Here is a 14184-nt window from a genome sequence, read left to right on the forward strand (position 1 = left end):
TCTGCTGGAGGAACTCAACAGGCTGAGTCGCATCTGTGGCAGAGAAAGGAATTGTCGATGTTCCAGGTCGAGACCCTGATCTAGAGATTTATCAAATATGGAAGTGGGATTTCCACCACCGACTTGCTGAGTTCCTCCAACAGCTCGTTTGTTGATGTGTCAGTTTTTATGATTCTCACTGGCTGTGTTTGTTTCCTCAGCTGTTTGGAGATGTCTGCTACCACTGCAACCGTGTGATTGAGGGTGATGGTGAGTATCCAGTCCACCTGCATCCAGCAGCTTCATCAGCTCCCAAGTAGATATCGATTCTTGTCCCTCATTATCTCTACGCTCAAGGTGTGATCAATATTTCCATTTGCTCCTTTCCTCTCTCCTCTTCTCCCCACATCTGTCTCTCCCTCCCCAGCAACAAGACCTCAGGTTAAGCCTCATCCTGTAGTCCTGCGGCATCACCCTGCAGTACCGGGTCACATTAACCCTGGAGTGGTGTGGCCCAGAATGAAACCAGAGCTAAAAGGATTAACTTCGGAGGATGGGTTGTACAGATCAGACTTGTACAGACTGCCCCAGGTTATGAATGTCCAACTCTAGATGTATGAAAGAGCTCCTATAATATCATTAAATTCAGAAGTCCTACATACATTCCCAATACATTTGTTTCTATGAATGGCAGAATCCCTCTCCCTCTCCTCTTCCCTGCCTCCATCTCCCCCCAACTCTTAGTAATTCTTCCTTCTTATCTACCTTATCTGCTTTTGATGCCACTAATACAGTATGGTGGTGATATAGTTACCATAGCAAGTGTTTTTTTGTGTATTTTCCCAGTTATGATGAAAATCCACATGTGGACACTTGTAAATATGGAACCTTTTCCTTACCTGGGACAGCCTGCATTCCCTTGTGATGAGAGGGTTAGGAGCAAGCTAACTGAGGCATGGAAGGAGTTAATTGTATTGAGGGAGAGGAAGTATTTCCAGTGGTGGGAGAGCACAGAACTGTGCAAAATGTTTAAAATTAAGCTGGGCCTGACATGTCAAACATCACTTCTGCACAGTTGGAAATGGGTATGATCTGTCCCCAAATGCCAGGACTGAGATAGTGGACCTTCTGTGGGCAGCAATACAAGGCGAGGGCATCGAAAATAGACTGAGGACCACATTGTTTGAAGGGAGGGCAGAAGGTTGAGAGGGGCTGATCGGACACTTGCCATTTCTGAGCGACCCAGTTGCTTCAAACGTTGGGTGATGAATTATCGGGGGTGGTGGGACATGAAGATAATGCAGTTTGCTTTCTGTTGCAGTGGTGTCAGCTCTCAACAAGACCTGGTGTGTCCACTGCTTTGCTTGTTCCACCTGTCGCTCCAAGCTCACCCTGAAGTAAGTATCGGCCTCCACGCTGACCTCCTCTGCGCACACAGTCCCACCAGTAAGGCACGGAGATATAAAGTAGGGATATAAACCCTTCACCCTACCTACTGCACGATGACCAAGATTAACATCTAAGCTCGGCTCATTGGCGTAAGTTCCCCAGCACCAGGGGCTGACCGAGTTATAAAAACTCTCTCCGTGCTGTCACATTGGTGACACTCACACAACCATCGAAATGATGCACACAAGGCAGCGCTGATAACCGGCCTCATGCTGCCCCGTTGAGGAGGCACTTGTGCTTAGACCTACAGCTGTTTGTTTTACCTTTGCTCCCACGTCCCTCGCCAGCTCCCACTGACCAGTGAGACCGACAGCCAGCATCTCTTCAGCTGGAGCGTCTCTGACCCCAGTGCCCTCGGCATGGGGATCAATCCTTCTGGCAGGTTAATCAGTGCTGTAAACCACCCCTAGTGTTGGGGTGGGGGTGCCAGGGATTGGTGGGGGTGTTTATGGATCTCTCTCTCATACACACACACACACACACACACAGGTTACAGAGAAAGACGGAGAAAAGGACTGACTTAGCTCTGTTGGGAGATAGTACAAGCTCCATAGGCTAAACGATTGTTAGAAATGTGAACAATGTCCTGTAGTAGGCGATAGGGAGACGCAGGTCCTCTAAGTAGTTTAGCTAAATGACTTGGTGTGTGGACTGTAAGGGTTACACACAGACACGGGCGCGCGCGCGCGCGGCAGACAAAGTACCGGGAGTATCAACTGTAGGAGTTATATATACGCACATCTGCAGGCACACGTGGAGGACAGATATTCAGTCCTGAGTGTGGCCGGTAGGGGGATGAACCCGCTTCAGGAACAGATTTTAATGATATTTTCTCCCCACCTCTGCTTTTATTTAACATTTCACTGTTACCAGTGATAGTTGCCAGGACAATGACCAGGGAGGTTGTCGGGACTCTATCAGAGAAGGTTGCCAGGAATGGTTACCAAGGATGATTGCCAGGGACAATACTGGGGACAGTTACTGGGAACCTCACACTGAGGCTCACTGTGGTCCTGCTCATAGATAGTCCCTTACTGTGTGAATACAATGTGGACTGTGGAGGTAATTTAATGGGATTTGTGTAAATGGTTGGCATACACGCGATGGACTGAAGGGCCTGAGCGTGCTCTCTATGATGCTGGCAGTTGTCTGTAAGGCTGTTCGCCGGGTCTGGGGTTAGGTCGCAAATGTTTTGTCACCAGTTGAGCTGATATCATCAGTGTGCAATTGAGTGTTGTTTCCGCAGGGTGCTAGTACTGCCATTGCTCCGACTTGTTCGCATTGGTTGACTGCCACGCTGGCCGCTGGTCTCCGCTGGGTCCCGGGCAGCCGAGTATCTGAGCGGTCTCCGCTGGCCCGTATCGGTCGTTCTGAGCGCTGGTTCCCCGATGGAAGACTCTACTGACAAGCACATCGAAGTAGATGCAATTTACGTCTGCGGACTCTGGACTGCGGAGTGAGCCTCAGACACCCGAAGAACCGCCGGGATCCAGCGGAGAGTAGCTGCCAGTGTGACGGCCAGCCAACCGGAACAACAAGTCGGAACGATATAAACGCGAGCACTCTGCAGAAACAACACACCGCTGATATCAGCTCGACTGTTTCGAGACCTAATCCCCCGGCTCGGTGAACAACCCACCAAACACGCAGCCAACCCGAGCGACCATTCATTTCAATGGTGGTACAGTAATCCTAATAAACAATAGCTCCATGAACTGGGAGGGTAGTGAGCTACGGGATCTGGTGTCCTTTAAGGAAAAAGCCTTCGTGCAATATGTTTTCTAGATATACTGCAGCCTCGGTGTTCCCTGTTTGAACACACCAGAGATTCTGCAGACGCTAGAAAAGCACAGCACACACACACACACACACACACACACACACACACACACACACACTCACACACACACACACACACACACACACACACACACACACACACACACTCACACACACACACACACACATACACACACACACTCACACACACACACACACACTCACACACACACACACACACACATACAGACACACACACACACACACACACACACACACACACACACACACACAGACACACACACTCACAATGCTGGAGTGCCTCAGCAGGTGAGGCAGCATCTATAGAAATGAATAAACAGTTGTTGTTTCTGTCTGAAACGCTTCTTCAGGAGCGGGAAGGAGAGGGAAGATGCCAGAATAAAAAGCTGGGGGGAGGGGAAGAAGGAAAGGTGGAAGGTGACAGATGAAGACGTGGGTGGGAAAGGTAAAGGGCTTGAGAAGGAGGCGTCTGATAGGAGAGGGGGTAATCACGGGAGAAAGTGAAGAGGAGGGGCACCGGGGGAGGTGATAGTCTGGTGAGAAGAGGCAAGAGGCCAGAGTGGGCAATAGAAGGGGGAAATTGGGGGGGGGCTGAATTTACCCGAAGGAGAAATCGCTGGTTATGCCATCAAGTTGGAAGCTACCCTGACGGAATATGAGGTGTTGCTCCTCCACTCTGAAAGTGGCCTCACCATGACACGAAAGGAGGCTAAGGAATGACGTGTCCGAATGGGAATGGGAATCGGAATGCTCCAACACATATACCTTGGTTCCAGTGACTTGCCTGCACTAATACGAGAGCTTTCTACCAAGACTGGTTCAGTTCAAGCAGCTGGCAAAACACTGACACTGGGCGGTGTGAAATGATCCAGAAAGTCACTCAGTTATTCAGAATGGGAAATCGGGTTTAGTTTTGTCAGTGATGCTCCCGGATTAAATCAAAACAGGAATAGGAAAGGCCAAGGATTGCATTTTATAAGCAGGTAGGTTCTCTTCTCTAGGCACTGAGAGATACAGCACAGGAACAGGCTCTTCGGCCCACTGACCATCAACCTCCCATTATACTCATCTTCCATTCATCCCACTTTGTTCCTCACGTTCCCATCAGCCCTCCCCCCCCCCGCCCGCCCCCGATTTTGCCACTCATCCACACACCAGAGGCAATTTACAACAGCCCATTAACCTGCAAACCCAAGCGCAGGAGCTCTTGGGGGAAAACTCACACAGTCACGGGGAGAACATGCGAACCTGTGTCTCTGCTGCTGCGAGACAGTGGCTCTACCACCTTACAGTTCTTTTGGGAGCGTTGGGTCTCCCATCCACCACATTCCCGTATCCTGAAATCGGCTTTTATTCCCTGGAGGATGCATCTGGAGTCGGTCCAGTTATTGGTAACTCCAGGAAACTCATCTCTCCTGTAACACTGAGACGGATTCAGTTCGGCTCCAACACCCCCGCCCAGACAGCGTGTGGCAGAACCTGCAGACAAGGGGGAACAGCTGTCGGGCAGCATCCGCGGGTGGGAGTGCTCCGGCTGTGACGCTCAGCGGCTTTGTGTTTCCTGTGCAGGAACAAGTTTGTGGAGTTTGACATGAAGCCTGTGTGCAAAAGATGCTACGAGAAGTTCCCGCTGGAACTGAAGAAGCGGCTGAAGAACCTGACTGAGAAAAACACTGGGAAGTAAAGCCAGAATGGGAACAATCCGTGAATCCGGAATCACCTAGTTCCTGTCAGATGTCAGCACAGGGGTTGGGGATGCTCTAAATATACTCTGCAGGGAGGGAGTGACATGATGCTTGACCAGATATTCATTGCTGTACAGTGGGGTGGGGGCAAGGGGGTGTTACTTGTGGCTCCAGTGAAGGGACCCAGGTCTGTGCCTGCTAGTGCATTCTCTGTGTTCCCTGATTGACCAGAAAGTGAAATGTTGAACCAGCTCCTGTGAAAACAAGTGTTTCTGGTGACACTGCTGGAGCAACCAACAAGAATTCTGCAGATGCTGGAAATTCAAGCAACACACATCAAAGTTGCTGGTGAACGCAGCAGGCCAGGCAGCATCTGTAGGAAGAGGTACAGTCAACGTTTCAGGCCGGGACCTGACGAAGAGTCTCGGCCTGAAACGTCGACTGCACCTCTAACTATAGATGCTGCCTGGCCTGCTGCGTTCACCAGCAACTTTGATGTGTGCTGCTGGAGCAACACTGTGATTCATAGCACTGAGGGAGCCCAGGGAGCAGGCACGGTATTTGGAGCAGATAAGTTCTAACAGCAGCAACTCTGGTAGACCCGGAGCAGGAAAACCTCGGTCTCTGTCTGCTGAGTACAAAGTAACAGTTTGTACAGGGAGAATCACGGGACATCTGATTCAATTGTTGCATTCATTAAGTCCAATATCTGGCCAATACTTCTCTCCCTCCAGCAATAACCCTTTCCCCGACAATAACCCACCTCCTCCAACAATAACCTTCCCCCAACCAATAACCTACCCCCCTACAGAAACAATCCCCTTCTCCCAACCAACAACCCTTCCCCAACCAATACCTACCCACTCCAGAACCAATCTCCTTCCCCGAACAATAACCTACCCCACTACAAAAACAATCCCCTGCCCCCAACAAATACCCACCCATTCGAGAAACAATCCCCTTCCCTCAAACAGTTCCCACCCACTCCAGAAACAATCCCCTTCCCCAACCAATACCCACCCACTCCAGAAACAGTCCCCTTCCTTCAAACAATACCGACCCACTCCAGAAACAATCCCCCTCCTTCAAACAATACCCACTCACTCCAGAAACAATCCCCTTCCCTCAAACAAAACCCACCCACTCCAGAAACAATCCCCTTCCCTCAACCAATACCCATCCACTCCAGAAACAATCCCCTTCCCTCAACCAATACCCACCCACTCCAGAAACAATCTCCGTCCCTCAACCAATACCCACCCACTCCAGAAACAATCCCCTTCCCTCAAACAATACCCATCCACTCCAGAAACAATCCCCTTCCCTCAACCAATACCCACCCAGTCCAGAAACAATCCCCTTCCCCAACCAATACCCACCCACTCCAGAAACAATCTCCGTCCCTCAACCAATACCCACCCACTCCAGAAACAATCCCCTTCCCCAACCAATACCCATCCACTCCAGAAACAATTCCCTTCCCTCAAACAATACCCACCCACTCCAGAAACAATCCCCTTCCCCAACCAATACCCACCCACTCCAGAAACCATCCCCCTCCCCAACCAATATCCACCCACTCCAGAAACAATCCCCTTCCCCAACCAATACCCACCCACTCCAGAAACAATTCCCCGCCTTCAAACAATACCCACCCACTCCAGAAACAATCCCCTTCCCTCAAACAAAACCCACCCACTCCAGAAACAATCCCCTTCCCTCAACCAATACCCACCCACTCCAGAAACAATCCCCTTCCCTCAACCAATACCCACCCACTCCAGAAACAATCTCCGTCCCTCAACCAATACCCACCCACTCCAGAAACAATCCTCTTCCCTCAAACAATACCCATCCACTCCAGAAACAATCTCCTTCCCTCAAACAATACCCACCCACTCCAGAAACAATCTCCGTCCCTCAACCAATACCCACCCACTCCAGAAACAATCCCCTTCCCCAACCAATACCCACCCACTCCAGAAACAATCTCCGTCCCTCAACCAATACCCACCCACTCCAGAAACAATCCCCTTCCCTCAAACAATACCCACCCACTCCAGAAACAATTCCCTTCCGAAACCAATACCCACCCACTCAAGAAACAAACCCCTTCCCTCAACCAATACCCATCCACTCCAGAAACAATCCCCTTCCCTCAACCAATACCCACCCACTCCAGAAACAATCCCCTTCCCCCAACCAATACCCACCCACTCCAGAAACAATCCCCTTCCCCAACCAATACCCACCCAGTCCAGAAACAATCCCCTTCCCCAACCAACACCCACCCGCTCCAGAAACAATCCCCTTACCTCAACCAATACCCACCCACTCCAGAAACAATCCCCTTCCCCCAACCAATACCCACCCACTCCAGAAACCATCCCCTTCCCCAACCAATACCCACCCACTCCAGAAACAATCCCATTCCCCAACCAATACCCACCCACTCCAGAAACAATCCCCTTCCCCCAACCGATCCCCATCCACTCCAGAAACAATCCCCTTCCCTCAACAATACACACCCACTCCAGAAGCAATCCCCTTCCCTCAACAATACCTACCCACTCCAGAAACAATCCCCCTCCTTCAAACAATACCCACCCACTCCAGAAACAATCCCCTTCCCTCAAACAATACCCACCCACTCCAGAAACAATCCCCTCCTCCAACCAGTCGAACAATAACTGATTCCCTGACCAATAACTCAGACCATCCAGCAATAGCCCTTTCCCTGAACAATATCCCAACCCTTCCAACAATAAACCTCCCCCTGACCAATAACCCACCCCTCCAACATTTACCCTTCTTCTGACCAATAACTTAACCCCTCCAATAATAACACTTCCCCCAACCAATAAACTAACCCCCCAACAATAAGCATTCCCTTGACCAGTACCCACTCCTCTCCAGAAACAATCTCCTTCTCTGACCAGTACCCCACTCCCCTCCAACAATAACTCTTTCCCCAACAATAACTGACTCCTCCAGAAATAATCCTTTCCCAGACAATAATCCACTCCTCCAACAACCCTTCCGTAAACAATAACTCACCCTCTCCAATAATAACCCCATCTTCCCACCAATAAGAATTTAGATTAGATTTATTTGTCACATGTATGATGCAATGAAACATAGAGTGAAATGCATCATTTGTGTTAAGGACCAACACAGGCTGAAGATGTGTTGGTGACAGCCCACAAATGCCCCCATGCTTCTGGCGCCAACATAGCATGCCCATAGCTAACTGACCCTAATATTTGTAAATCTTTGGAAACTAGAGCTTCTGGAGGAAACCCATGAAAGAAAATAAAAACTCCTTACAAATTTATATCTCATCTTAACGTGCTCTAAGAGTGGCCCTGATCATGTTTGTGTGAGAAAAGGAGCTGCGACATTTTTGAGTGTGGGTTGAGCCAGGGGCTGTTCAGGGGGTATTAGTACTGTGCTTTCTACAATACCCCTCACTTAAGTTACTTTTTCAGAGCTGAACCCATGGTCTGATGGACCAACAGACACAAAGCTGAATCTTTGTCTTTTAGTTACTCTGGAGTGAGTAACACACCTTCATCTTGTCACCAACCTGTGATTGAAAGAACTGGGTAAGATTCTGCACAGTAAACCTTGCAAGATTTACTCAGTGCTTGCTTAAGGCTGGAGAGCTGTTGCCGAGTTGAATCTATTAATTCTTCCACCTTGATGAAGAAAACGTGACTGACCAGAACGAAACCCCAAAAAGATGGTAGTGTGAAGGGGTGGTGTTCTCCAACAGAAGTTATTCAGAAACCACAGATGTGGCTTATGGGTGAGAGGTCTCCCAAGCCTGAAATGGCAGATTTAATGCAAGTAATGTAAGCAATTATCATCACCCAACATTAACACTGACGCCCCTGGTTCAGCTGGCCATAGCTCTGAACAATGCTCAATTAAACAGACAAAACAGCTGTCTGGACACTATCAGGTTAAAGCACTTGGCTCCTTCTCAGACTCCGTGTTACTGTATAGAGTTTCAAATCAAAACAGACTCACCGGCCAGCTGGAGAGGTGAAAGTAAAGGGTTGTTGGAGCAGAATCGGAGACTGTGCTCAACCTTACTCCCCTCCCCACAATGGAATGGATTCATGAAGCAGACTCTCACTAGGTGCTGGGCAGTGATTCATGATTTGGTGCATGGAGCCCAACAAAACTGCAAGTGCTGGAAATCTGAAATAAAAACAGCTGTCAACACTCACCAGGTCAGGCAGCATCTGTGGAGAGAGAAACGGTCATGTTTCAGGCCTGAGAGCCTTTGTCAGATCTGACTGCCCCCATCCATAGATGCTGCCTGATCTACTGAGTGCTTCACTATCATCACACTCTGCTCTCACCCTGTAACATTCTAAAGAATGCTGCAGTCTCATCCAATGCAATCATGGGAAAACAATGGAAAATGATTAAGTAACTGAAGCTCCTGCGGCTGATGCCTATGGTTCATGGTGCCTAGTGACAGCAGAAATTAATTGATAGGTGACTCATTCTCCATCTCCCAGGACACCAAACAATGACCAGAGAGACAGAAAGAACACAATACCAGTCCCACCCTCCCTGGTCACTTTGGTACTACCTGCTGCCCAAGATCACATGAATCCAAGCAGGAGACCTCATGGATGTCAGGCATCACATTGCAAGAGCCCACCATTCCTCACCCGATGCCCATGGACTGGGAGTGGGTGCTGGGCAGGGATCATAAACGGAAGCCCTGGGTTTCCAGACCTACTTCACAGGCCCCAAGCACAATCATATGCTCACTCTCTGCCCCTAGCCCAGTCAGCTGGATGGACAGGGTTGGACCAGGAATCTTCCTGGGTTGTGCGGCTCAGTTCAGTGTCGGGGGGTGGGAGAGGGTTTATGGTCCAGGGATGGGAAGTGTGGGATGCAAACACTGTGTCTCAGTGACACAGAAAGTTCTCCACCCGAATTTTCTACCCTCCGCTATTGTAGGAACATGAGGTGTGGGGGCCATTTCACTCTTCCATCTTCAATTACATTCAAGACTACTTTCTAAATCAGTTCCAAATGTTTAATCTGTCCCAATGAGATTTGCTCTCATTCTTTGCTCTCTTTGTAATACTGCATTCTCTTCCCCAGGAAGAACTTGCAGTGCACCTCCTTTTAACAAGTGTAACCTTCCTGAAAGGAAATCCAAAACGCAGGCGGTCCTGTCAAGAGTTGCAGCTTGTTAATCACTCCAGGTCTAACCCTGGAATTGTGAGATATTTGACCAAGAGGATGCTGTAACATGGATTCTCACCGTTGGTGCATTTCAAGCTGTTGATTGACTGTGTTCAACGGATGTTTACACATAGCTAAGTTACAGAGCAGACTGCTGGATTTCCGGTCCTGTGCTAGACTCTCTACTCCACATTTACCTTCTACCAGCCTTGTTCATCTCACACAGTCAGTCCCACCTGCTTTCCATTCTCCCTCCTATGTTCTACTTTGCCCCATTCTTAACTATCCCTCCAAGCAAGCAAGCAAGCTAGGTAAACAAGCTTCTTCTGAACTCCTGTTTGACCATAACATATAGGAGCAGAATTTGGCCCATCAAGTTTGCACCATCATTTCATCACGGCTGATTCATTTTCCCTCTCAGCCCCAGTCTCCTGCCTTCTACCCATATCCCTTCATGCCTTGACTAATCAAGAACCTATCCACCTCTGCCTTAAATATACCCAATGACTTGGCCTCTACAGCCACCTGCGTGGTGGCAACATGTTTCACAGATTTGCCACTCTCTGGCTTAAGAAATTCCTCCTCATCTCCATTTTAAAAGGATGCCCTCTATTCTGAGGCTGTGTCCTCTGGTCTTAGACTCCCCCACCATAGGAAACATCCTTTCCACATCCACTCTATCGAAGCCTTTTGGTATCAGATAGGTTTCAATCAGGTCACCCCTCATTCTTCTGAATTCCAGTGAGTAGAGGCCCAGAGCATCAAACGTTCATATGACAAGCCTTTCAATCCAGGAATCATTTTCATAAACCTCATTTGAACCCTCTCCGATGTCAGCACATTCTTCATTAGAGAAAGGGCCCAAAACTGCTCACAATTCTCCAGGTGAGGCCTCACCAGTGCTTTATAAAGCCTCAACATTACATCCTTGCTTTTATATTCTAGTCCTCTTGAAATGAATACTAATATTGCAATTGCCTTCCTCACCACCAATTCAATCTGCAAATTAACCTTCAGGGAATCCTACACGAGGACTCCCAAGTTCCTTTGCACAGCTGATATTTTTATTTCTTCTACGAAAGTACATGACCATACACTTCCTGACAGTGCATTGTATCTGCCACTTTTTTGCCCATTCTCCTAATCTGTCTAACTCCCTCTGTAGCCTTTCTACTTCCTCAAAACTACCTGCCCCTCCACCTATTTTTGTATCGCCTGCAAACCTGGCCACAAACCATTCAAATTCATCATCCAAATCATTGACATATAATGTAAAAAGAATTGGTCCCAACACTGACCACGGAGAACACCACTAGTCACTGGCAGCCAACCAGAAAAGGCCCCCTTTATTCCCACTCTTTGATTCCTGCCAATCATCCAATTCTCTATCCATGCTACTATTTTTCCTGTAATACCATGGGTTCGTGGCTTGTTAAGCAGCCTCATGTGTGTCACCTTGTCAAAGGCCTTCTGAAAATCCAAGCACACAACATCAACTGATTCTCCTTTGTTGATCCTACCTGTTATTTCTTCAAAGAATTCCAACAGATTTGTCAGGCAAGATTTTTGCTTAAGGAGGCCATGCTGACTTTGGCCTATTTTATCATTTGCCTCCAAGTACCCTGAAACCACACCCTTAACAATCAACCCCAACATCTTCCCAACCGCTAAATTACTGGCCTATAAAATTCCTTTCTTCTGCCTCTCCCCCTTCTTGAAGAGTGGAGCGACATTTACAATTTTTGATTCCTCCAGAACCATGCCAGAACCGATTGATTTTTGAAAGATCATTATTAATGCCTCCACAATCACTTCAGCCACCTTTTGCAGAACCCTGGGGTGTATACCATCCAGTCTAAGTGACTTTATCTACCTTCAGACCTTTCATTTTTCCAAGCATCTTCTCCACAGTAATGGCAACTTCACACACTTCTGCCCCCGATACTCAAATTTCCAGCATAGTGCTAGTCTCTTCCATGGTGAAGACTGATGCAAAATACTTATTCAGTTTGTCCACCATTTCCTAGTCTCCCATTACTAATTTTCCTGTGGTCCAATATCTACTCTTGCCTCTCTTTTACACTTTATGTATTTGAAGAAACTTTTAGTGTCATCTTTATTTTTATTGGCTAATAAAAAAGATATTTATTAAAGAGGTTATTTATGTATTCCACCTTTTTCCTCTTAATGACTTTTTTTGTTGCCATCTGTTGGTTTTAAAAAGTTTCCTAATCCTCCAACTTCCCACTAATTTTTGCTCTATTATATGCTCTCTCTTTTACTTTTATCTTGGCTTTGACTTCTCTTGTCAGCCACAGCTGTGTTACCTTGTCTTTAGAATACTTCTTCCTCCTTGGGATGTATATATTCTGCATCTTCTGAATTCCAATCATTGCTGCTCTGCTGTCATCCCTGTTAGTGCTCTTTTCCAATAGTTTTGGCTAGCTCCTCCCTTGCCTGTGTAATTACCGTTACTCCACTGCAATACTGATACATCTGATATTTTCTCCTTCTCAAATTGCAGGGTGAACCTAAGGGTTCCTTTACCTTAAGCTCTCTAATCAATTCTAATTCATTGCACAATGCCCAGTCCAGAATAGCTAATTCTCTAGTGGGCTCAACCACGAGCTGCTCTAAAACGCCATCTCAGAGGCATTCTACAAATCCCCTCGGTTGGGATCCAGCACCAACCTGATTTTCCCAATCTACCTGCATATTGAAATCTCCCAAGACTATTGTAACAATGTCCTTTTGACATGCATTTTCTATCTCCCATTCTAATTTGTAGACCACATCTTTACTACCGTTTGGGGGTCTTTATATAACTCCCATTAGGGTCTTTTTACCTTTTCAGTTCTTTAGCTCTACTCACAATGAGTTAACACCTTCCGAACCTATATCACCTCTTTCTAAGGATTTGATTTATTTTTTTTTTACCAGCAGAGCCATGCTGCCCCGTCTACCTGCCTGTCCTTTCAATACAATGTGTATCTTTGAATATTAGCTCCCTGCTATAGTCTTCTTTCAGCCATGATTCAGTGATGCCCACATCATACATGCCAATCTGTAACTGTGCTGCAAGTTCATCTACCTTATTCCATACACTATGTGCATTCAAATACAACACCTTCTGTCCTTTATTCACCCTTTTCGGTTTTTGTCCATATTTTACATTGCAACTCATCCTGTTGATTGTGCCCTATCATCAGCCTCTCCTTGCCAGCTATCATATTTAATGTGATTTAGCTTCATAATGACTATCACTCCTCTACATTTACTGAACTAAACTTTCAGATCTCTGTTACACCAGCTCTCACTCACAACTTATTCAGTGTTTCCTGACTAGTATGTCCTCAAACTTCTGATCTCGACCTGTGATTCTTTAGAGTACCAATTCTTCCATTCTCTAACTCAAATGGAACGCCAACATATCTCTGATAGAGAAACAAAAATGGCAGATCTGACAGCATCAGGGGAGAGAAAATCAGTCATCCCTTTAAAACCAACATTCCTTCTTCAGAACTCAAGATACTGAGTATTTACAACATTTTCTATTTTTATTTTGTATTTCCAGATCTGCATTGTTTTTACATTTTCAGTTACTCCTCTGATAGCTCACGTGTTGAAGCAGCTGAGCACAGATGTGTTACTACAAGAAACCTCAATGTCCCTAATTCACTTTGAGAAAACTTGCATTATCTGGAATTTACCTGTGGCACAGATTAGGCATAACTGTGGTGTTCAAAACCTCATGGTCTGTACATGAGGTCTTTCACAACAGAAAGAAATTACAGAAAACTGGGCCAAGGGAAAAACATGCTGGTAGTGTAAAGGGAATGAAACATTATCCATGCCCAGTGACGAACTGTGCTCATCAAAGCACAGAAGTTTAAGAGGTTGAAACTTAGTCAAGATCTGAAAAGTGAAATGTGGCTCCCTTCCCAAAACAACAAAGACTCACTTTCAGAGGGAGGAAGGAAGTCCCAGAACTTCAAGTGTCTCCAGTGTCATCATGTAAGGTGCTCATGCTGGAGCT

The 14184-nt window shown here is 47.1% G+C and overlaps 2 protein-coding genes across 2 annotated transcripts in view; both read left to right on the forward strand.

Moving 5' to 3' along the window:
- LOC140196482 (LIM and senescent cell antigen-like-containing domain protein 1) overlaps nucleotides 1–5275 on the forward strand; it is a 235756-nt gene extending 230481 nt beyond the window's left edge. The window contains exons 5-7 of the mRNA XM_072255767.1: nucleotides 201–249; nucleotides 1301–1376; nucleotides 4819–5275. Of these exons, the coding sequence (XP_072111868.1) occupies nucleotides 201–249; nucleotides 1301–1376; nucleotides 4819–4933 (240 nt within the window). The 3' untranslated portion in view covers nucleotides 4934–5275. The remainder of the gene's footprint in view (nucleotides 1–200; nucleotides 250–1300; nucleotides 1377–4818) is intronic.
- On the forward strand, nucleotides 4941–7725 carry LOC140197063 (uncharacterized). Its single transcript, XM_072256981.1, has 2 exons — nucleotides 4941–4953; nucleotides 5464–7725. The coding sequence occupies exons 1-2, from the start codon at nucleotides 4941–4943 to the stop codon at nucleotides 7626–7628; spliced, it is 2178 nt and encodes a 725-aa protein (XP_072113082.1). The 3' UTR covers nucleotides 7629–7725.
- Nucleotides 7726–14184: the final 6459 nt, after the last annotated feature.

The sequence above is a fragment of the Mobula birostris genome, chromosome 4 (genome assembly GCF_030028105.1).
Source record: "Mobula birostris isolate sMobBir1 chromosome 4, sMobBir1.hap1, whole genome shotgun sequence".
NCBI lineage: Eukaryota > Metazoa > Chordata > Chondrichthyes > Myliobatiformes > Myliobatidae > Mobula > Mobula birostris.